This window comes from Salvelinus fontinalis, chromosome 22, assembly GCF_029448725.1.
Source record: "Salvelinus fontinalis isolate EN_2023a chromosome 22, ASM2944872v1, whole genome shotgun sequence".
Lineage (NCBI taxonomy): Eukaryota > Metazoa > Chordata > Actinopteri > Salmoniformes > Salmonidae > Salvelinus > Salvelinus fontinalis.
The window spans coordinates 2,012,571-2,037,324 of NC_074686.1; the positions used below are offsets into that span (position 1 = coordinate 2,012,571).

The 24,754-nt window shown below is 41.9% G+C and overlaps 2 protein-coding genes across 4 annotated transcripts; both read right to left on the reverse strand.

Annotated features, from left to right (window-relative positions):
• Positions 1–527: 527 nt before the first annotated feature.
• LOC129819537 (heterogeneous nuclear ribonucleoprotein R-like) lies at positions 528–21,162 on the reverse strand. Of its 2 annotated transcripts, none has more exons than XM_055875879.1 (11): positions 20,978–21,162; positions 20,066–20,258; positions 19,822–19,940; positions 19,558–19,665; positions 3,614–3,727; positions 3,216–3,392; positions 2,806–2,941; positions 2,490–2,695; positions 2,214–2,363; positions 2,000–2,121; positions 528–1,890 (listed from the first exon to the last, which is right to left on the reverse strand). In XM_055875879.1, the coding sequence occupies exons 2-11, from the start codon at positions 20,226–20,228 to the stop codon at positions 1,290–1,292; spliced, it is 1,896 nt and encodes a 631-aa protein (XP_055731854.1). In that variant the 5' UTR covers positions 20,229–20,258; positions 20,978–21,162; the 3' UTR covers positions 528–1,289. The 2 variants fall into 2 exon arrangements, with proteins under 2 accessions (XP_055731854.1, XP_055731853.1); XM_055875878.1 differs by having other exon boundaries at positions 20,066–20,229; positions 20,978–21,160.
• Positions 21,163–21,575: 413 nt separating this feature from the next.
• Positions 21,576–23,075, reverse strand: atp5if1a (ATP synthase inhibitory factor subunit 1a). Of its 2 annotated transcripts, none has more exons than XM_055875884.1 (3): positions 22,904–23,075; positions 22,268–22,380; positions 21,576–21,841 (listed from the first exon to the last, which is right to left on the reverse strand). In XM_055875884.1, the coding sequence occupies exons 1-3, from the start codon at positions 22,973–22,975 to the stop codon at positions 21,700–21,702; spliced, it is 327 nt and encodes a 108-aa protein (XP_055731859.1). In that variant the 5' UTR covers positions 22,976–23,075; the 3' UTR covers positions 21,576–21,699. The 2 variants fall into 2 exon arrangements, with proteins under 2 accessions (XP_055731859.1, XP_055731860.1); XM_055875885.1 differs by lacking the exon at positions 22,904–23,075 and adding an exon at positions 22,503–22,606.
• Between the last annotated feature and the right edge of the window lie 1,679 nt (positions 23,076–24,754).

Consider the following 24,754-nt stretch of genomic DNA (forward strand, 5'->3'; position numbering starts at 1 on the left):
GCATTTTGCTAAGACAGCAGGGCTTGAAAGGTCATCGCTACAGCAGCAGCACTGAGATTACTTCTGATATATTGCAGTTTTTTTTTTTTTTACTGTGTAATTGTGCCTCATGGTGTTTGAGAGGTGAGTTGCAACTGATCCAATGCCTTCAGGGAAGGGGAATGCATTTAAATGATTAGTTGTGCTGGTCTTGATGTTGAGTCCAATGTAAAAGATTGCAGATTTTTTTTACCTCATCGGTATACAAATGTACAACTATTATGTTAATTTCACTTGTATATCTTTTAACTTTCATCAGATCATAAGAGGGTGGGATATCCTGGAAAAGAAAGTGTTAATCTTTTTTTTTTTTCAGTCATTCAAACATTTGTGCTCTGCCATTCATTCTTTTGGTATGACAATTTCATTGTCTCTTGATTTATTCTTGGAGCAAAAAGCAGACAAAATCTGTGAAATTTGAGGTAGGATTAGAAGTAGACTCATATACTGAATGACACCATTGAATTTGAAGTTATCTGACAATTGAATGATGCTCAACTGAGTTTTATTGAAATGGAACAAAGGTAAAAGTTATAAATACAAACATCAGAGAACAAACTGCTATGACTTTTAAGGTAAGCCAAACCAAATTCTAACGGGCAAGTTTAAAGAAAACATAGGAAGTTATATAATAATATCAGTTTTAAAAAACACAATTGATCTACCTCTAGAAATGCTAGACATACACTTTCAACGTTACAAAACTTTTAAATTCTCTCCTTCCTGTTGTTTTTCTCCATCACGGCATTTTTTTAATTTTTATATGAAGCTCTGGCCACAAGCAACTATTTACAAGCAAGTCCCTATGCTACTGTTAGAAAACAGAAATAAGGGAAACACAGGTAGGGGAGAGAGGGGCTTGGACACAAACCTTCCTGCAAGGCAATATCATGATTTTAACAGCCTCTCAGACTTTTGAAAAATAATGTCCACATTTAAAATGCTCATTGTTGGCTTTAAAAGAAACAAACACAATGTTGGAAGGTAAAAGTGATGTGCGTTTTAAGACATACGTCCCATGTAACCGTAAGAAATGATTCAGCAAAATGGTTACATTCACATCTTCAGGCCAAAATGCTATTCCAGCCAATCATGTTGTGCCAATTCTGGGGGTCTGTCCATTTCTTCTCTGAGTGAAATATTTTTTCCCGTGAGGGATAAAAAAAAAGAAGAAAAAATGTGTTGCCAAACTTCTTACGTTTTTTTTCTGTCTTTTTATTTTATTTTGCCAAATAGTGATTTTGACGCATCTACTTCCACTGCTGCCCATAAGAATCCTGTGAAAACTCCAGGGTGTCATTACTGTAACCATAGTTACCGGAATAGTCGGCCCCTTGCTGCAGGGGCTGCTGGGCGATGGGCTGAGACCCCCAGTTCTGCTGGTTGGTCTGCCGGCGTTTGGAGTCAGGCTGGTTGAAGACGTCCGCCTTCCTCTTCCCTCCCACATTGCCCCCGCGGTTCCCCCTGGCTCCTCGGGTACCACGGCCCCTCTGTGGCTGGAAGGGTCCCCCCCGGCCCCCTCTGCCACCCCTGGGCCCTCCGACCGGTGGGCCCCTCTGGGCATAGCCCCCTCGGCTTCGTGTGGGTGGTGCTCCGCGGGCCCTGGGTGGGGGCGGACCTCCCCTGCTTGGCCGGCTGCCACGGCCCCTCATGCTGTACACGTCGTCGTAACCGTAGTAGGGGTCCTCGTAACCCCCACGGTAGTCGTGATAGTCATAGTAGTCATCGTAGTAGTCCTCGTAGCTGTAGTAGTCTGGGGGATAGGCGGCATAGCCCCCGCGGCCACCACGGCCCCTGCCCCTACCTGGTGGAGGCATGCGTGGCGGTGGGTAGTAGTAATAGTCATCATACCTGCAGAATACAGGTACAACATATCAGCTTCAATGTAATCCCACGATGGGAGATCTACTCACTTCGATAACAGAAATTAGTCAAGCACAGTCTCTCTCCGTGGCCTCACCCTGGGCTTCTGGTGGTCTGGCGATGAGCCTGCCGCTCTTTCCTCTTCTTGTCTGGGGGCTTGGCCAGGACTATCTCAATCTCCTCTCCCCCAAGCTCCTTCCCATTCATTTCTGCCATTGCCTGAGAAAAGCAGCAAAAATGTTAACACATACGAAGCAAGGTTAAAAAAAACACACAAAAACAGGAGTATATTTTTCCCGAGAGTAACCCACCTTCACAGCTGCGTCCCTGTCCTCAAAGTGGACAAAGGCATAGTCTTTGAGCTTCTTCACCCGCTCCAACTTTCCAAACGCAGAGAAGGTCTTCTCCAGTAGCTCTTCTGTGACCGGGGTGGCCAGCTTCCTGACAAACAGGACTTTCACCTGATGACACACAAACATTACAATTCGACTCCATATTGATCTCAGTTTATGCAGAAATAGGTTATTGTAAGATAAGAAAAATGAAAGTGCGTGATTGTGAGAGAGAGCGAGCAAGCCAGGACTCACCTTAGCCATGACATCCGGATCGGGCTCAGCGACTGGATCGGCCCACTCAACAGTGACCGGGTTCCCCCACACCTTCACCTTGCCACTCATGAGGCGGCGGCGGGCCTGGGCTGCTGACTTGTGGTCCTCGTACTCCAGGAAACAGAAGCCACGATTCTTCTTCTTGTCGTCAGGCTGGTGGTAGAGAATCACTTCCTGAAGCCCCTCTGGAAGAAGAGCGAGAGACCTGCGTCACATGACTGATATCTGACTAATGATAAACCACAGAACTTAAAACAACGTAAACCTAAATTGGGGTGTCTACACTTTCACTGACCTGTGACTTTGCCGAAGTCCTCCAATATGCTCTCTCTGGTCTTGTTCTTTGGGATTGATCCAACAAACAGGCGGTTGTTTGCTACAGATATGCACACTCCAAGGTACTTCCCAGACCGGATTTCATAGTTATCACACTGAAAACAAGAGGAAAGATTGCTTTGCAGGGTTGATATGGAAGCTGGAGAAGGTCCCATGACTGGTCCAAAATGAAATGTATCACATCTTGCGCTGGTTTCCCCAGACACAGATTAAGCCTAGCCCTAGACCACACAAAAAAAAAAAAAACACATTCAATGGAGATTCTCTATTGAAAGTGATTTTTAGTCCAGGTCTAGGCTTCATCTGTGTCCGGGAAACCAGCCACTTGGTTCTTTGAAGATGAAGACTGGACTGAATGCAGGGACTTACAAGTTTCACAGCCTCAGCTGCTGCATCCTTGCCGCAGAAGGTGATGAAGGCGTAGCCCCGGTTCTGACCCGACAGGGGGTCCATCATTAGCCTCAGGTCCCAGATAGGGCCCGCCTTTTCAAACAGTGGCACCAGCTCGTCTTCATACAGATCTCTAGGGATCTTTCCCACAAACACCTGAATTCAGAAAACAGAGCCTAGATCAGTCAGGGTTCCACAATGTGATCGGATGAGCTCCTTTGATACATTAGCAGGGGAAGACTGCTGTAGTGTTGCTGTAAACTTCTCTGTTGACATCCTTGGGGCCACAGTCTTTCAAACGCCTCTCTTCTCTACATCCGTCAAAGGCTTTGCCACGATGACCCTTTCAAATAATGTTACATCTCCGGCAGCTTTACCTCAGTTCCAATCCCAGGCTGTGCTCCTTGGAACACTTCCTCTGGTGGAGGCCCGCCGTATTTCCTCTGTCCCGTAGTTACGTCCAGGGTGTATCCTGTCCGCTCCAGCAGAGCCTGGGGAACACGTAGACTTCAGCATAACCACTACACCACATGAGCGGGAACACACACACACACACACACACACACTAAAGCCCCCAAAAATCCCATGACGGAAACTTCCCACTGGGCACAAACTGGTTAAAGCAACGTTGTTTCAAAGTAATTTGTCAACAGTGACGTGGAAAAATACACGTTTGAGGGCGACATTTTAAAACCACAGGATTGTCACCATGGTTAACAATTTTCAACATAGAGAGCCTATGTATGAAGTGTTGAATCTGCATCTTTCAAACATGTCAGATCTTCAACGTTATATCCACTATAAGAAAAAAACAATATGCTGGGAAGCACCTCATATGGGAAAGTTGGTCTCTCTACAGGTATCCCATTGGGTCTCCCATGAAGGGTGTTAACCAAGCCCATCCATTTTTAGCTTTGATATTTGTCACCGACTATCAATGTGCTATCGTGAGACTGATTGACCGATCCCGCAAAACGGTGCAATATGCAGTTCGCCTAATTTCAGCTTGTGACAAAACCAGCAAATGTGGAGAATCATCTAAACCGCTATGAAATATATATTCAATAACCAAAACGATTGTATTATCAGCTGGTGTACAAAACCGAAAGTAAGACACGCAAAAACGAAATAGAGCAGATCTACTGCCTCATTTCAATGAGAATGACAGATCTTTAACTCACATGGGTCGGGTCTCCCAAAATGTTCCATATATTCATTACTGCTATCAAAGTCATTTCCAAAAGGGTAGGTTTAACAGAGCAAATGAAATGGAACCATGCTTTATAAGTCATATCATCAAATGATACTATTTAGGGGTATATAGCATTTGCGAAGTCAAAAGTTCAATTCAATCCAGAGTTCGAAAAAAAAAAAAAACACTACGTTCAAAAGTTTGGGGTCACTTAGAAATGTCCTTGTTTTCCATGAAAACATTCATGAAATTAGTTGCAAAATGAATAAGAAATATAGTCAAGACATTGACAAGGTTATAAATAATATTTTTTTTATTGAAATAATTGTGTACTTCAAACTTTGCTTTCATCAAAGAATCCTCCATTTGCAGCAATTACAGACTTGCAGGCCTTTGGCATTCTAGTTGTCAATTTGAGGTAATCTGAAGAGATTTCACCCCATCCCATGCTGAAGCACCTCCCACAAGTTGGATTGGCTTGATGGGCACTGCTTAGGTACCATACGGTCAAGGTGCTCCCACCATTCAATAGGGTTGAGATCGGGTGACTGTGCTGGCCACTCCGTTATAGACAGAATACCAGCTGACTGCTTTATCCCTAAATAGTTCATGCATAGTTTGGAGCTGCGCTTTGGATCGTTGTCCTGTTGTAGGAGGAAATTGGCTCCAATTAAGCGCCGTCCACAGGGTATGGCATGGTTTTGCAAAATGGAGTGATTTCCTTTTTCTATGATCCCTTGTACCCTGTACAAATCTCCCACTTTTCCACCGCAAAAGCACCCCCAAACCACCACATTGCCTCCACCATGACTGACAGATGGCGTCAAGCACTCATCCAGCATCTTCATTTTTTTCTGCGTCTCACGAATGTTCTTCTTTGTGATCCGAACACCTCAAACTGAGATGTCAGTCCATAAGCGTCCCAGCTCGCCAACAGCCAGTGAAATTGCATGGCGCCAAATTCAAACAGCAGAAATCTCATAATAAAAATTCCTCAAACATACAAGTATTGTACACCATTTTAAAGATAAACTTCTTGTTAATCCAGCCACAGTGTCTGATTTCAAAAAGGCTTTACGGCTAAAGCACACCTTGCGATTATGTTAGGTCAGCGCCTAGCCACAGAAAACCATACAGCCATTTTCCAAAGACGACAGAAATAGCGTTAAAATGAATCACTAATTGATGATCTTCATTGGATCGCACTCCCAGGACTCCATGTTAGACAATAAATGTGTGTTTTGTTCGATAAAGTTCATCTTTATGTCCAAATACCTCCTTTTTGTTCGCGCGTTTAGTCCAGTAATCCAAATGCACAAAGCGCGCTCAAAGTCCAGACGAAAAGTCAAAAAAGTTCCATTATAGTTCGTAGAAACATGTCAAACGATGTATATAATCAATCTTTAGGATGTTTTTATCATAAATCTTCAATAATATTCCAACCGGACAATTCCTTTGTCATTAGAAAGGAAAGGGACTCGCGCTCACGACCGCACGCGATAAACAACAAGGCTTTCAGCCTGACCACTGGTTGAAACAGCTCTTATTCCCTCCCCTTTCACAGTAGAAGCCTGAAACAACTTTCTAAAGACTGTTGACATCTAGTGGATGCCTTAGGAAGTGCAATCTTACCCCATAGACATAGTATATTGGATAAGCAATCACTTAAATACAAACCTCAGATTTCCCACTTCCTGGTTGGATTTTTCTCAGGTTTTTGCCTGCCATATGAGTTCTGTTATACTCACAGACATTATTTTAACAGTTTTGGAAACTTTAGAGTGTTTTCTAATTATTTGCATATTCTAGCTTCTGGGCCTGAGTAGCAGGCAGTTTACTCTGGGCACCTTATTCATCCAAGCTACTCAATACTGCCCCCCGTTCCCAAAGAAGTTAATGAAGCTAACAGTTGAGGACTTGTGAAGGGTCTGTTTCTCAAACTAGACACTCTAATGTACTTGTCCTCTTACTCAGTTGTGCACTGGGGCCTCCCACTCTTTCTATTCTGGTTAGAGACAGTTTGCGCTGTTCTGTGAAGGGAGTAGTACACAGTTTTGTATGAGCTCTTCAGTTTCTTGGCAATTTATCACATGGAATAGCCTTCATTTCTCAGAACAAGAATAGACTGACGAGTTTCAGAACAAAGTTGTGTGTTTCTGGCCATTTTGAGCCTGTAAGAAAACCCACAAATGCTGATGCTCCAGATATTCACCTAGCCTAAAGGAGGACAGTTTTATTGCTTCTTTAAAATCAGGACAACAGTTTTCAGCTGTGCTAACATAATTGCAAAAGGATTGTCTAATGATCAATTAGCCTTTTAAAATGATAAACTTGGATCTGTACGTCTATGTAGATATTCCATTAAAAAATTCAATTTTCAGCTACAACAGTCAATTACAACATTAACAATGTTTACACTGTATTTCTGATCAATTTGATGTTATTTTAAAAATGGACAAAAAAAGTGCTTCTCTTTCAAAAACAAGAACATTTCTAAGTGACCCCAAACATTTGAACGGTAGTGTATAGGCCTATGGTTCCAATCTTTGGTTGATTTCAAATGTAATCTTTCAGTTAATAACTAATATATTGTATTCACCTCTCTATCACAACAAAAACACCTAAGTTAAAGAAAAGGAATAAATCTAACTTTAAAATGCACTCTAAAGTCACATTTTATTTAGTCCCATTCTTTAATTTAGATTTTTTTTATTTTTATGAAGGAGACATGAATCCAACACAACAATTGTAAATTTTTATGACAAATGAATTAAAGCCAGACAGTCAGCGGCACAAAAGATATATCTTCTTCAAATGTTGATATTTGGTTGAGTCGACAACCAAACACTAACTTTTGCAATACAGTAAATAGCCTATTAACTCAAGAAGTTAAATTACATGTTGGATTCACGTCATTTGATTAGCAGTCTTATGGCTTAGGGGTAGAAGCTGTTAAGAAGCCTTTTGAACCTAGACTTGGCGCTACAGTACCGCTTTCCGTGTGGTGGCAGTAGGGTTGCAAAGGGTCGGAAACTTTCCGAAAATTTGCCGTGGGAAGTTAACTTCTTGCGACTACAGGGGGTGCTGTTTTCTCATTAGCATAATTGCATTACAGACTAAACGGCTTCCTACTAAATTCTTGCTCGTACAATATGCATATTATTACTATTATTGGATAGAAAACACTCTATAGTTTCTATAGGCGTTGGAATTTTGTCTCTGAGTGGAACAGAACTCATTCTACAGCAATTTCCCTGACATGGAGTCAGATTTCACACATTTTGGCCCCTGATCTGGAGTCAGTTTAAAGGCGACTGTGAACGCTATCAGGATACGGACACTGCTTACGTCTTCCCCTGGATGCCTTTACGTAATGACGATTTGAATGGTATCGATTGCGCAATCACAGCCATTATAAATGAAAAAATCCTGTAGGTAGGAACTCTTTTCCAGCTGCACCGGATGCGCGTTGGACACCGCGCTGCTCTGTTTCCAAACATTAGTGTAGGCAGTAATATTTCTCCTGTCATGGTTTTACCCGTTATAGGTGTTAACAGCATCATAAGGTAGTTAATTTGAACCGTTGTATAGCAATTTATATCCTTTTAGTGCGATTTTGAGGCATTGCTTTGTTGTGCACTTTGACGCACTGGGCACATTTCGGGGTCCCGGTCGTACGTTAGTGGGCATTTCGACGGACAAGCGGACATCTTTCGACCAAAAGAAGATTAGACCCAAGAAAGGATTCTTTGCACAAGATTCTGATGGAAGAACAGCTCAAAGTAGGAACAATTTATTATGACAAATCGTGTTTCTGTCGAAAAATGTTAATGGCTTATGACGCCATCTTTTTAGACGTAGCTTCGCTTGGCGCAAACTGTATTGAAAAGTAAGGATAATTAAAAAAAATGTAAATCAGCGATTGTATTAAGAATTAAATTGTCTATCAATCGCTGTCCACCCTATATTTTTTAGTCACGTTTATGAGTATTTATGTATACGACTAGATCACTGTCTAATATGGCGCACGACATTGTCTGACCAGCTGGGCAACTTTTGTCATTGTCTAACCATGATTTTGGTGGCTAAATATGCACATTTTCGAACAAACTGTATATGGATTGTATAATATGATGTTACAGGAGTGTCATCGGAAGAATTCTGAGAAGGTTAGTGAAAAAATTAATATCTTTTGGCGATGATATGATATCGCTCTCTTTGGCTAGAATCAGTGCTCGGGTAACGTTTGCGTATGTGGTATGCTAATATAACGATTTATTGTGTTTTCGCCGTAAAACACTTAGAAAATCTGAAATGTTGTCTGAATTCACAAGATCTGTGTCTGTCCATTGCTATGTGCTGTGTATTTTTAAGAAATGTTTTATGATGAGTAAATTGGTAATACAAGTTGCTGTCTAGTAATTCTAGGAGCTTTGGTGAGATTTGTGATGCTGGCTGCAATGGCAAACTATGATTTATACCTGAAATATGCACATTTTTCTAACAAAACCTATCCTATACCATAAATATGTTATCAGACTGTCATCTGATGAGTTTTTTTCTTGGTTAGTGGCTATCAATATCTTAGTTTAGCCGAATTGGTGATAGCTACTGATGTTGAGAGAAAATGGTGGACAAGAAAAATTGTGATTTTTGCTAACGCGTTTAGCTAATAGATTTACATAGTGTCTTCCCTGTAAAACATTTTAAAAATCTGAAATGGTGGCTTTATTCACAGGATCTGTATCTTTCATTAGGTGTCTTGGACTTGTGATTTAATGATATTTAGATGCTACTATTTAAATTGTGACGCTATGCTAGCGATGCTAATCAGTGTGGGGGGGGTGGGGGGTGACCCCGGATCCGGGGTAGATACTCGTGAAAGGTTAAGCCCGGGAATTTTGCTTAAATTCATTAAAATAAAAAGTTTGCTTAGAACAGTGAACGTTTTTTTTTGTGGGATACACAAAGCAATTCCAGGTCTTGTGGCATATTTTCGTCAATTCAACGGAATTGCAACCCTCTGCATTCACAGTGCATTCTTCCATCACATGTGCAGCTGATTCTCAAGATTCTTGCACACTAATGAGATGCTATTGAGCCCGCACTACTATACTGAGCCAAGGACTAAATGCTTTCTGGTAAGTTTTGATTACATTACTGGGTGGTTTGAGTATATTTTATATGATATGATTTTTCGTAAACTAGCAAATAGTAGCCTAAAGCAAAGTGTGTTTAAATCATTTCAAACTTGTTAACAATTTCTGCTAGTTGGTTTTTGCTACCATGTGGGTTTAGCTTGCTTGAGCCTGCTAACTGAGGAGTGTTAATTCACCTGTTTCCATACATTTTTCATTTAAAAAGATTTATTGTGCAAAGGAGTTGTTTAATCTAACTGCTTAACTATTTATCTGTACATGGAATTGTAGTTATTTTTTTCTTCTCATTCTTTTCAGGAAAATTCCACAGGCAATATCTGATGTGTGGAGACATTTCTCTGCAGCTAATGTAGAAGGAAAAGCTGTGTACATTTGCAAATACTGTGCCAAATCATATGTGAAGAATGTAACAAAGATGCAGAATCATCTGGCCAAATGCATAAAGTTCCCTCAGCGCTCACAACAAGAAACTTCGGACAAAAGTCCCTCTACTTCTATTCGAGGTGAAAATGATTAATCAGACACCTTATCGATAGCAACAGCTCATGTACCTCCTGGAATCAGAAGTTTTTTTTTACTCAAATGGAGGAACGTAGTCAGAGAAATGCTGATGAATGTCTTGCTCGAGCTGTGTATGCAACTGGTTCACCTCTGACGCTCACAAGCAATGTGTATTGGAGGAGATTTCTGAATGTTCTTCGCCCAGCATACACCCCTCCAACCAGACATGCCTTTTCTACTCATTTGCTGGATGACGAGTTCAGAGTTCAAGTGAAGGTCAAGCAAATCATAGAGAAAGCAGACTATCTCTGATGGATGGTTGAATGTTCGTGGGCAAGGAATAATTAACTACATCTCCACCACTCAACCAGTATTCTACAAGAGCACAGACAAGGGACAACAGACACACCGGTCTCTCCATTGCAGATGGGCTGAAGGCAGTCATCCATGACCTTGGACCACAGCTGCCCAGCAACACCTGTTGGGGTGGTGTTGTCATCATGTTTGACAGTCTCCTGCAGGGGAAGGAGTCTCTCCAAGAAATGGCCATATCACAGTCTGCCGATATGGACAGCCCCATCAAGACGATCCTCCTGGATGATGTATTTTGGGAGAGAGTGGTAAGCTGCCCGAAACCTATAGCAGTAGCCATCCTGTCTGATATTCAGACTCTGCTTGCAGATATAAGAGAAGAAATCCATACTGCCTTGCCCACTTTACTGTTGTTCCAAGCAGAGGAAACTGCAGTTCTGATATACATCAAAAAGCGTGAAGACTTCTGCATCGCGAAGACACGCCGCAGCGTACATGTTGGACCAAGTATTCTGGCAAGAGCATCTTGTCTGGTGCAGAGAACAACAAGGCCTATGGTGTCATCACTACCATGTCTCGCCACCTTGGCCTGGATGAGGGCAAGGTTCCTGGCAGTCTGGCGAAGTACACTTCCAAACAAGGGCTTTGGGATGGAGATGCAATATGGCAGTCGTGCCAACATCTCATCAGCCACCCGGTGGAAAGGACTTTGTCGATCTGAGGCTCTTTTCCCTGTTGCCTCCATCATCCTCCAAATCCCACCAACATCAGCCACCACAGAGAGCAATTGGTCCTTGTTTGGGAACACACACCAAAGCACGCAACAGGCTGACCAATACAAAGATTTTAAAAAATTGGTGGCTATCCTGGCAAATTTTTGGCTTTTTGAGCCTAACAACAGTGAAGATGTGACAGTGAAGATGAGGCCTCAGTCTGATGTTCAAGAGGTGGACATTGAGGATGTCCAGGGTGAAGACATGGAAGCCTGAGAGGAAGGCAACCAAAGCTTTAGTTTCTAGAAACTATACATTTTTGGGAGATGCGATGGATCATTGGGGATCATTTAATATTCCCTTTTGTTGTTCAGTGAAATCATCCCATGTGAAGAGGCAACTCATTTAATTAAAGTTCAATTCATAACATTTTATTTTTATTTCTAGTGGAAGGATTTAATAATTTGCAATTATGTCTACTTATGATAAGGTAAAAGGTTTATGTTTGTCTCCATATGATACGGTAAATATATCTACATTTATATGGCATTCATTCCCATATATTCCAGTGAATTACCATATATTCCCACAGAAAGTTTCCACCTCTGAACATTTCCCAAAATGTGCAACCCTATGCAGCAGAGAACAGCCTATGACTAGGGTGGCTGGAGTCTGACAGTTAGGGCCTTCCTCTGACACCGCCTGGTATAGAGGTCCTTATGGCAGTAATACTGGGCCGTACACACTACCCTCTATAGCGCCTTGCGGTCGAAGGCCAAGCAGTTGCCATACCAGGTGGTAATGGAACCAGTCAGGATGCTCTCGATGGTGCAGCTGTAGAACCTTGAGGATCTGAGGACCCATGCCAAATCTTTTCAGTCTCCCGAGGGGGAATAGGCGTTGTTATGCCCTCTTCACGATTGTCTTGGTGGGTTTGGACCATGATAGTTTGTTGGTGATATGAACACCAAGAAACTTGAAGATATCAACCTGCTCCACTTACAGCCCTGTTGATGAGAATGGGTGCGTTCTCGGCCTTCCTTTTCCTGTAGTCCACGATGTTACCTACCCTTACCACCTGGGGGCGGCCCGTCAGGAAGTCCAGGATCCAGTTGCAGAGGGAGGTGTTTAGTCTCAGGGTCCTTAGTGTAGTGATGCGCTTTGAGAGTACTATGGTGTTGAATGCTGAGCTATAGTCAATGAACAGCATTCTCACATTGGTGTTCCGTTTGTCCAGGTGGGAAAGGGCAGTGTTGAGAGCAATCAAGATTGCATCATCAGTGGATCTGTTGAGGCAGTATGCAAATTGGAGTGGGTCTAGGGTTTCTGGGATGATGGTGTTGATGTGGGCCATGACCTGACTTTCAAAGCCCCCGAGGCGCATATTGAAGATGTTAGAATGGTTCACATCTATTTTCTCAGCCAACAAGATGAGTAACGAACAGCAAAAGCACTAGCCTGTCACTCTACTAAACCCGATAGTACAAAAGTTTACCTATTCTATTGGTCAGCTTGTCATTCTGTGCGAGAAATAAATATTCCAAAACAGACAGGGACAGTTGTGAAACGACAGATTTCAAATTAATACAACCACTGTATATCAAAAAACCTTTTAAAAGCAACGATGCTGATGCAACAGATCAGAACATTTAGCCTAAATGTATTGATAAACTACTAGGCTATTTCTTCACAATATGAGCACAGTAATGCACACATAGCAGTAGGCTACAGTGGTTCCTCCTTTAAAAGTTTCGAGCTTACGCAGCAGGACTTAAGAGGTCATTTGTGGTTTAGTATGGTACCCTGCGTCACCACTTCATTGCTCCAGACCACCACATGGGGGAGTTAGAGCACTGATTATGCTTTTGGGTCCTACTGTGTCTCTGACAATGAATGGGCGACATAAACCTAAATAGAAACTGATAATTGTGCACGACTTCAGTATTACTTACTAAAACTGTTATTACACTTAGGTTCTTATTACTTTATTAGGATTATTTTGCTCTTACTGTAGTACTGTAGCCCACTCCCGATCGGTCATGTTGTACAGTGCCTGAGTGGCGCAATGGTCTAAGGCAGTGTATGCTGTGTTGCTACAGATGCTGGTTCAATATCCCTGCCGCCTTCGACTGGGAGACCCATGAGATGACTGTAGGTTTTTGGTTTTTCTCCCTCTAAAAACAGAAAAAAAATCTAAATAACAAACGGGCTTTATTTACAAATTAGTAACAAATGTCTCACCCCATGTTCAAGAATGGCCTTTTTCCTCACTCATTTTACATTTGAAAACAAAATCTCCTAAATATAATTTTTTAAACATTATTATTATAAATTTAGAATTATATAAAAGCCTGTTGGATATTCTCACATGTATATTATTTACCCTGTTATTAGCAGGACAATATAAAACGTCCTCTCACTGTCAACTGCGTTTATTTTCAGCAAACTTAACATAAGTAAATATTTGTATGACCATAACAAGATTCAACAACTGAGACAAACTGAACAAGTTCCACAGACATGTGACTAACAGAAATGGAATAATGTGTCCATGAACAAGGGGGGGGGGGGGGGGGGTTCAAAATCAAAAGTAACAGCCAGTATCTGGTGTGGCCACCAGCTGCATTAAGTACTGCAGTGCATCTCCTCATGGACTGCACCAGATTTGCCAGTTCTTGCTGTGAGATGTTACCCCACTCTTCCACCAAGGCACCTGCAAGTTCCCAGACATTTCTGGGGGGAATGGCCCTAACCCTCACCCTCCGATCAAACAGGTTCCAGACGTGCTCAATGGGATTGAGATACGGGCTCGTCGCTGACCATGGCAGAACACTGACATTCCTGTCTTGCAGGAAATCACACACAGAACGAGCAGTATGGCTGTTGGCATTGTCATGCTGGTGGGTCATGTCAGGATGAGCCTGCAGGAAGGGTACCACATGAGGGAGGAGGTCTTCCCTGTAACACACAGCATTGAGATTGCTTGCAATGACAACAAGCTCAGTCCGATGATGCTTTGTCACACCGCCCCAGACCACGACAGACCCTCCACTTCCAAATCGATCCCGCTCCAGAGTACAGGCCACGGTGTAACGCTTATTCCTTCAACGATAAACGTGAATCCGACCCTCGCCCCTGGTGAGACAAAAAAAAGACTCGTCAGCGAAGAGCACTTTTTGCCAGTCCTGTCTGGTCCAGCGACGGTGGGTTTGTGCCCACGGGTGACGTTGTTGCCGGTGATGTCTGGTGAGGACCTGCCTTAAAACAGGCGTACAAGCCCTCAGTCCAGCCTCGCTCAGCCTATTGCGGACAGTCTGAGCACTGATGGAGGGATTGTGCGTTCCTGGTGTAACTCGGGCAGTTATTGTTGCCATCCTGTACCTGTCCCGCAAGTGTGATGTTTGGATGTACCGATCCAGTGCAGGTGTTGTTACACGTGGTCTGCCACTGCGAGGACGATCAGCTGTCCTTCCTGTTTCCCTGTAGCGCTGTCTTGGGCGTCTCACAGTACGGACATTGCAATTTATTGCCCTGGACACATCTGCAGTCCTCATGCCTCCTTGCAGCATGCCTAAGGCACATTCATACAAATGAGCAGGGAACCTGGGCATCTTTCTTTTGGTGTTTTCCAGAGTCAGTAGAAAGGCCTCTTTAGTGTCCTACGTCTTCATAACTGTGACCTTAACCTGTTGAGGATGGGGGCGCTGTTGTGACTACTTATGCTAATCGTGTAATTTTTGAAACGGCTTCCCACAAAGTTCTTGATCGTACAATATGCATATTATTATTATTATTGGATAGAAAACAGTCTATAGTTTCTATAGGAGTTGAAATTGTCTCTAAGTGGAACAGAGCCCATTCTACAGCAATTTCCCTGACATGGAGTCAGATTTCAGAAATTTTGGCCACTGTTCTGGAGTCAGTTAAAAGGGCACTGTTATTGCTATGACTATACGGACACTGCTTACGTCTTCCCCTGGATGCCTTTACGTGATGACGATTTGAATGGGGTCGATTGCGCGTTCACAGGCACTATAAATTAAAAAACCCTGTAGCTAGCAAGTCTTTTCTTGGTGCGTAACGCGCGTGGAGGACACCGACCCGCTCCTGTTCCAAGCATTAGTGTTGGGAGTAATCTTTCTCCGGTCATGTTAAGACTCGTTATAGGAGTTAAAAACATCATAAGGTAGTTAATTTAAAGCGTTTTATAGCAATTTATATCCGTTTAGTGCGATTTTGGGACATTTATTTCTGAAACGCTCTGAATTGCTGGGCACGCTTCCAGTTCATCCCGAACGCAGTTGGCATTTCCACATGGCAAGAGGACAGCTTTCCACCAAAAGACGATTGGACCCAAGAAAGGATCCTTTGCCCAAGATACTGATGGAAGAACAGCTCAAAGTAGGACATTTTTATTATGATAAATCGTGTTTCTGTCGAAAAATATTAGTGGCTTAGGACGCCATGTTTTTTGACGTAGCTTCGCTTGGCGCAAACTGTATTGAAAAGTAAGGATAATTTAAAAAATGTAATTCCGCGATTGTATTAAGAATTAAATTGTCTATCAATCCCTGTCCACCCTATATTTTTTTAGTCACGTTTATGAGTATTTATGTATAAGAGTAGATCACTGTCTAAGTGGCGCACGGACATTTTCTCACCAGCTGGTCTACATTTCACATTGTCTAACCATGATTTTGGTGGCTAAATAAACATTTTCGATCAAACTCTATATGGATTGTGTAATATGATGTTACAGGAGTGTCATCTGAAGAATTCTGAGAAGGTTAGTGAAAAAATTAATATCTTTTGGCGATGTTGACTTTATCGCTCACTTTGGCTAGAATCAATGCTGGGCTGCTATGTGCTATGTGCTATGCTAATATAACGATTTATTGTGTTTTCGCTGTAAGACAATTAGAAAATCTGAAATATTGTCTGTATTCACAGGATCTGTGTCTTTCGATTCGTGTATGCTGTGTATTTTTACGAAATGTTTGATGATTAGTAAGTAGGTAAACACGTTGCTCAATGTAGTTCTTCTAGTCCATTTGTGACGGTGGGTGCAATTGTAACCTATGCCATCTACCTGAAATATGCACTTTTTTCTAACAAAACCTATCCCATACCATAAATATGTTATCAGACTGTCATCTAATGAGTTTTTTTGTTGGTTAGGGGCTATAAATATCTTAGTTTAGCCGAATTGGTGATAGCTACTGGTGTTGGTGGACAAATAAAAGATGGTGGATTATGCTAATGTGTTTTTAGGTAATAGATGTACATCTTTACATATTGTGTCTTCCCTGTAAAACATTTTAAAAATCGGACATGTTGACTGGATTCACAAGATCTGTGTCTTTCATTAGCTGTATTGGACTTTAATGTGTGAAAGTTAAATATTTTAAAAAAATATTTTTTTATAATTTCGCGGCACTGGTTTTTCAGTGGGGGTGGGGGGGGGAGTGCCGCTAGCGGCACTCTCATCCTAGACAGGTTAATTGTCTACCGTCTGTAAGTGTCTTAACAACCGTTCCACAGGTGCATGTTCATTCATTGTTTATGGTTCATTGAACAAGCATGGGAAACAGTGTTTAAACCCTTTACAATGAAGATCTGTGAAGTTATTTGGATTTTTACAAATTATCTTTGAACGACAGGGTCCTGAAAAAGGAACGTTGCTTTTTTTGCTGAGATTATATTATCAGATGTGCCATTAGCAATAAACATTATCAACTGTAGCCCAACTGATGTGGCATAGTGGCTATAAATAGATAGGCTGAAGCATGGGGTTTGTCAATCTGCATTTACCCCATTGGACCACATCCCAGGGATTTTTCTGTATAGAAAATGTTTCTGTGTAAACTTAAACGACTAAAACCAGATAAAGTACGTAGAAAATATGAAGGACTTATATACACACACTTTTTTATAAATGGTGTGGACACCCCTTCAAATGAGTGGATTCGGTTATTTCAGCCACACATGTTGCTGACAGATGTATAAAAATTGAGCACAGCTATGCAATCTCAATCGACCAACTATTTGGCAGTAGAATGGCCTTACTGAAGAGCTCCATGCCTTTCAACATGGCACAGTCATAGCATGCCACCTTTCCAACAAGTGTTTTAGTTTCTGCCCTGCTAGAGCTTCCCCAGTCAACTTTAAGTGTCGTTATTGTGAAGTGGAAACATAGGAGCAACAACAACTCACTACCGAGTTCCAAACTGACTCTGGAAGCAACATCGGCACAAGAACGTTCATCTGGAGCTTCACGAATGGGTTTCTATGGCCGAGCAGCCGCACACAAGCCTAAGATCACCATGCACAATCCCAAGCGTCGGCTGGAGTGATTTAAAGCTCGCCGCCATTGGAGCAGTGGAAATGCGTTCGCTGGAGTGATTAATCCCGCTTCACCATCTGGCAATCTGACGGACGAATCTGGGTTTGGCGGATGCCAGGAAAACTACCTGCCCGAATGCATAGTGCCAACTGTAAAGTTAGGTGGAGGAGGAATAATGGTCTGGGGCTGTTTTTCATGGTTCGGGCTAGGCCCCTTAGTTTCAGTGAAGGGAAATCTTAACGCTACAGCATAAATTAACATTTTAGACGATTCTATGCTTCCAACTTTGAGGTAACAGTTTGGGAAAGGCCCTTTCCTGTTTCAGCATGACAATGCCCCCATGCACAAAGTGAGGTCCATACAGAAATGGTTTGTCGAGATCAGTGTGGAAGAACTTGACTGGCCTGCACAGAGCCCTGACCTCAACCCCATCAAACACCTTTTGGATGAGATGGAATGCCGACTGCGTGCCTGGCCTAATCGCCCAACATCAGTGCCCGACCTCACTAATGCTTGTGGCTGAATGGAAGCAAGTCCCCACAGCAATGCTCCAACATAGTGGAAAGCCTTCCCAGAAGAGTGGAGGCTGTTTTAGCAGCAAAGGGGGGACCAACACCGTATTAATGCTCATGATTTTGGAATAAGACGTTTGACGAGTAGGCGTCCATATACTTTTGGCCATGTTCTGTATTAAGATTATGTTTGAGAAGTAATAAATCACCCAAATAAAAGCTACAGTCAGGGACAATGAAAGATTTAAAAAAATATATGGCATTCAGGAGTATTTGTCATGGCATGGGTCCCCATTTATTTTGTTGTTTGAGTCACTCAGATAGGGAAAGGGGATATATATATTCAGTTGCACAACTGAGTGCCTTCAACCGAAATGTTTCTTCCACATCTTACCCAAGCCCTCTAAATCAGAGAGGTGCGGAGGGCTGCCTTAATCAACGTCATCAGTTTCCATATGTAGAATTGCAGGAAATTATCTTTAAAATGTCAACTTTTTCCACTTAACCCCATGGCAAAATGTGTTAATTAAATTGTGAAAAATTAGCTCTAGAACAGCTCAATTGTATCACTGTGGTCAACAGGAGGGCCTCAAATTATAATTATTTACAATTGTTATTCACAAAGAGAAATATTTTGGGGTTTCTATTACAAAGTATGTCATTGCCCTTTTAAGACACCATTGCCGCCTTTAGGCGCAGCAGATCTCTTAAACTATGTTTTAAACTCCGGTTGTAACTGCATTTTTCTTCACGACGGCACGCGCAATTGTACGAGTAAAGAAATAAACGTGGTTGCAATGGAAAGCTGGGATCCCCTCTTTCTTAACAAAGGCCAAAGTGGCTTTCAAAAGTGCTCTCCCCCTCCCAATTGCTGTAAAAAAAAAAAAAAGTGCATCGTCTGCTTGTAGGAATACATGTTTAACCCTCCCTATGGGCCTCACTTCAATATGCCTCAAGAGAAATATTTCTCCCGCATTGAACACACAACAAGCAGACTAGGTAAACAGGTCAACTATTCTACTACGGGGTTCTCAGATTTTGCTTTAATAATGGCAAAAATAGTAGAGCAGAGCTGGGTTTCACAAACGCATTGTAGCACTAAGGTCATCTTTCGTCCATCCGTTTTGGGAAACCCAGCACTGAAAAGTTACATCATGAGTGATAAAGTATAGGCTTTGAATTGCTTTGCCAGCAGCTACAGTAGACTACACACCGCTGTTTGAGTTGAGCGCCACGGTGGTGCGCATTATAAAACTATTTAATTCCCTTTATTTGAGCATCAGCAAACAATCATGCATGTCAGTTCAACACACAGTGTAACAGAGAAAATAAAATATTTGAAAATACATTTTGGATTTTTCTCTCTCTGTAGAACAGACATGCTTCTTTTGGCCTATTAGGTTAATTACCCATTACCAAACTAGCCCACCTAGAGATTTTTATTGTGGGTCTACACCGATGTCAAAAATGACCTCTCCAGAATCCATATGATGGAAATCCATCGCAGTGACAGAGAACTTTAACCCCTGCACACACAGAACAGGTTTTATCTAAGCAACTGAATCAACGTTCAAAAATAATCATTTTACCTTGATCTTGGACTCATCAGGCCCCTTGGTGGATTCTTGTACTTTATTTCCTTGCTTTTCCCTCTGTCTGTAAGTCTTCATGACTCCACAAAGGAAAGCACTTTTGTTCTGGAAAGCAAACCACGGCACAGTGGATTCATGTACTGGAGTTATGAGCAGAGGAAAATGTATAGACCCCTCCATGTCAACTTCTTAAGACTAATGATTCATCATCCAAACTGACTTGCATATATTCTATTTCATTCCACTTCCTCTGTAACTCACCTGCACATGGGACAGGTCACTTTCTTTGAACTGCAACAGTACAGACAGCGCTCCCTCTTCATTGAACTCCCGCAGAGCATCGATGGCCCTCTCGTCCAGGTCAGCATACGCCACCAACCCTGGTGGTACAAGACAGATTCCTACCATTACAACCTGGCCTATCTCCACTTCATGGAACCTCGAGCAACATCACGCTTCTATGGAAAATGGATTAGACTCAGCTATTGTTTGACAGATTCCCCACCGGTTGAGAATACGTTGTCGAGACTCTCTGCCACTTTCTGCGGCAGTCCGGCATCGATTAGTGTCTGGTAGTTCTCTGTGTGCTCGGATTCGGCAGTGACTTCCATAGGCTCCTCTTCCTCCCTCACCTGGGCAGAACTACCATTCACCTCGGCGGCAGCCATTCTTTTGAGAGAAAATAGACAAGACAAAAACTGGATTTCAGTTAGAATGTTCCACATTAGAACATATATTTGTTTCAGCTGCTTTTACAGATCAAGACATTAACAACTTGTATGGAACATAAACTTGAACTTTTCTAACATACATGGTTTACATTTGGTCCTGCTGCAATAGTAACTTCTAGTATTCTAAATAGTTCAGCTAGCTCACATTGGCAAAGATATTATAAATCCATTAGAAAAGTAAAACTATTCATTTTAATGCAGGCAACCATGAGGTCTGAAAGATCAAATACCCGGGGACAAGTGAACAGTAAGTTTATATCGCAGGCAAGCTAGCTAGTGAACGCCAACAGCCAGTCAACAAAAACAGTGATTAAACTAGCTAGGTGGTTTAACAAGCAGTTTTTTGTTGTTGTTGAAGCTAGCTTGGCTGGTGGTGTATTTTTTTGGCTAGTACCGTCCCGCCCCCTTCCAATAGCTAGCTAGCTAGTTATTCGCTACATAGCTAGACAAATGCGACTGAATTCACAATTTTGAATATTTACAAACACAAAAATAAACGTTTAGCGTTAGAAATACCAACATAAAGAAACATAAAACCCTGTATCAAAGTTCATAAACTTAGCCGAGCAAATAGCTAACGTTAGCTAGCAGGGTTGGCTAAAGGCCTTGTTAGCTTGCTGGACACCTTTCAGAATTCAAACAAATCCCGCCAAGAGGTGAAACACGAATAATTCGCAAACGCTTACCTATCTTCTCCAGGAAAATAACAGTATCGAAAAAATATATTTTGCAACAATCAACCAAAATAGTTATCCAATATGAATAGTATGGTTGAATCTACCCACGAGACAGTTTGAGACTGTCCAGTCGCTCGCAAAACACCAGCACCACTCTGCGACGAAGTGGTACGCATCAACCTAACTATAGCCCCTTACAATCGTAACCAATCGAAGTGGTTAGTCAGGTATTGACAAGACTTTCAACCAATAAAAAGCCTCAAATTCTTAATGACAACATATTCGGATTTCGACCTGCACAATGTTGTGATTGAATTACAGCATAAACGTACTGAACGGAATGAGTGAAAACAAATTTAGTTACGAAAGCTTGGCAATGGACATCAGATTTTATATGGACGAGATGTGATCATTGTAATCAGTGTTAGAACTGGTGTTGATTTGATTGGACTGCATGTCACAGCTGAATGTGTGGAGTTCAAAACTCAGACTTTCAAAAATATGGCACAACTGAAATGAAATACTCAGCTGTCATAATAAATGTGCCTGACTTCAAGATAAACATTCTACAGTGGTATTGAAAGTAATAACAAAAAAACTCTCCCAGTTGGAGAACAACTTGAGTGTTTTATTATTGTTTTGAATGTAACTTATACAATTGCCTACAAACACCAAATCAGGCAAATAGGTGATATTTGGCATAATGTAAGCAGTGCGACTGAAGACTGAGCTCAGTCATCATGTTTCAGTTTCTTGATTTTGCCCTTGTGACGGTCAATCTCACGCTGCAAACGCTCAATCTCTTTCTTGCTGTGGTCAATCTCCTCTTCATGGTGCTTCCGTAGGGCAGACAACTGCTCCTTCTCCTTCTGACTGGGGAGCAAGAGGGAGAGACAAGTTTGGTTGATTTCTCTAATGAAGCAAAAATGAAACCAGAGGTGTATTCATTATGCCCATTATGTTGCAAAATGTTTTGCGACAAACAATTTACTCAAAACGGAAACAGTTTTGCAACGAGAACAATAGTTTATATTGGACAAATTCTGGTAGGCCCCTCCCAGTTTCGTTCCGTTTGACGGTTTCCGTTGCAAGACGACATGAATACACCCCTGGGTTGCGTTCATGTGGGCTTAACATGAGGCATATGCGAGAAAGGGATTCTTCTTTACTAGACTAGACATTGTCCACTGGAGTTAAAAGGCAAGAGCTATGCATACCTTAATCTAAAATGGATAGCCTGGTTCATAAGCGTAGTAGTAATAAGTCTGGTCATTCAGGTTACAAAAATAATCCACTTACCGAAAATAACGCTCCTCCTCTGCAGCCTGCCTCTTTCCAAAGGCACCACCTGCCTCCCTCACCGAGCCTCCTCCACCGCCTCCCTTTCCTGCTCCTTTGCCCAGCTCACCCAGCTAGAGAGAGGGAGAGATATATATCATAAATCACAGGCGGAATCTGAACTTGGGTCTCCCACGGAAAGAAAAAAAACATGTCACTATCTGACGTAAGGTCTATACCTGACCACATCTCATACCTGAATATATATTATGGAAAGAGAGCATTGGGTAACAACATAGCATTTATTAGACATCATCCATGGTTGGACTACGCCTTCATGGTGGTCCTACCGTCCTAGACATTCCAAATCCCCTGTATTATTTCCTGACAAAACATATACAACACTGCCACCTACTGAGTTACTTATTACAGTTCAAGATAGCTGTCTTGGCTGGTCTACAAGTTAACCAAAACAATGAAACATGATCAAACGTTTGTAATATAAAATGGATCAATAGAAGACAAACAGTACAAGGATTCTTTCGAGGAAAATCGCTATCAGTCTCGTTAGGCTACTTACTAGCTATGGGAGCTGCAACTAAATTAACCAGCAAGCTATACAAAACAACGCCACTGTCAGTGCGTCATCACATTTACCTGGTCGGATGTCATCCTGAATTGGGTGGCAAAGAAGCCCCGAAAATTGGATTTTAATAGTAGCCTCGCCATTACAATTTCTCAACTACGCAGATGAACAGCCCTACTGCAGCAGAAAGTACTTTCACATGCGGAAATGTGCAATTTCACTGTGTGGGAGTGGCTGGGAAAACGATTTGCTTCCATCTAGCGACAGTGTGGGGAATATTTGTTTAAATCTTTTAGTGATAATTTTTTTATTAAACAGTAACATGCAGAACAGCCAAAGGGATTCCACTAATAAACAAGAGAACAAAAAAACAAATCCACATTATATCAATTCAAATAAAGACGCGTAGCGAACATTTGTTTTTGACATTTTCAAATCAAAACAACGTTTATTTGTCACGTGCGCCGAAATGCTTACTTACAGGCTCTAACCAATAGTGCAAAAAAGGTAGTAGGTGAACAATGAGTAAGTAAAGAAATAAAAACAACAGTAAAAAGACAGTGAAAAATAACAGTAGCGAGGCTATAAAAGTAGCGAGGCTACATACCGACACCGGTTAGTCAGGCTGATTGAGGTAGTATGTACATGTAGATATGGTTAAAGTGACTATGCATATATGATGAACAGAGAGTAGCAGTAGCGTAAAAGAGGTGGTTGGCACACAATGCAGATAGCCCGGTTAGCAAATGTGCGGGAGCACTGGTTGTTCGGACAAATTGAGGTAGCATGTACATGAATGTATAGTTAAAGTTGTGTTGTTGTGCGTTAATAACATTTAGACTACGTTACCCAGCAGGCTATGCGGTTGGGCAGGTGGTTGAAGAATGCCTTGCATGGCTAAACAAGGAGTTTTCTTGCTGGAGTATATGTTCATTAAAAGTAGTTAAACTTACGCCCCGGTTTGTCATTATACAAGGAACAAACATAACAAAAGTGACTGTGTATATATGATAAACGGAGTGTAGCAGCAGCGTAAAGAGGGGTTGTGGGGTAGCCATTTGATTACCTGTTCAGGAGTCTTGGCTTGGGGGTAAAAAATGTTGAGAAGCCAGCCAGACATTTTGTTTTGCATACGTTTTAATGACTAAATAGTTTGCCAAATAGATAAATTAAGGGGCTTTTTCTTCAAATTTTGATTTGTGTATGAACATTTTCCTCATGAGCAAACGTCAGCATAAAAGAGTAACACAGTGTGAGTCTTAATACCTGTAGCGACCCTGGGTTTATAAGCGCGGAAATCGACTCTGCCACACGAGCATGCTTTTGCGGGACAGTCGATAGCGCGCCGCACCTCGGGCCAGAAGGTCAAGGATTCGAGACATGCTCCCTGCTGTTTCATTACATACCCATAAAACCTAACGGTCAAACAGGGAAATGGTTGAAATCGTTTTTCACATAGGGGATTTTAGAAACCCATAAAATAAGGGCTCTGTTTCCTGTAGGCTTACCCTGGCGTGATGTTTTGATAACTGTAAATCTCTAGTGACTTTTATCAATATATTTGCCTGTATTTACCCCCCCCCCAACAAAAAAAATGGAATGCTAATTAGTTGCTATCATAAAGAACTACAAAATGCCATGATCTGGATGAGGGTGCCAAATCGAGGCAAATGTAGCTAAATGTAGTAATTAATAAATTGGCAAAATGTCTTTAAATGGACAATTCTGTGAACTGTCTTGTGAATTTTTTCAGTTGTCGCAGGTAGCCTAGTGGTAAGAGCGTTGGACTAATAACCGAAAGGTTGCAAGATCGAATCCCCAAGCTGACAAGGTAAAAATCTGTCGTTCTGCCTCTGAACAAGGCAGTTATTAACCCACTGTTCCTAGGCCACCATTGAAAATGAGAATTTGTTCTTAACTGA

Bases quoted from the DNA above. Each gene is read 5' to 3' on its own strand.
- LOC129819537 (XM_055875879.1), bottom strand. From the start codon at position 20,228: ATGGCTGCCGCCGAGGTGAATGGTAGTTCTGCCCAGGTGAGGGAGGAA. The intron at 3,393-3,613 runs GTAAAGCTGCCG...TTCTGAATTCAG, and splicing joins AGCCTGGGATTGGAACTGAG to GTGTTTGTGGGAAAGATCCC. The intron at 2,364-2,489 runs GTGAGTCCTGGC...GTGTGTCATCAG, and splicing joins ATCCGGATGTCATGGCTAAG to GTGAAAGTCCTGTTTGTCAG.
- atp5if1a (XM_055875884.1), bottom strand. From the start codon at position 22,975: ATGGCGAGGCTACTATTAAAATCCAATTTTCGGGGCTTCTTTGCCACC. The intron at 22,381-22,903 runs GTAAATGTGATG...CCCTCTCTCTAG, and splicing joins TCAGGATGACATCCGACCAG to CTGGGTGAGCTGGGCAAAGG. The intron at 21,842-22,267 runs GTAAGTGGATTA...CTTGCTCCCCAG, and splicing joins GAGGAGGAGCGTTATTTTCG to TCAGAAGGAGAAGGAGCAGT.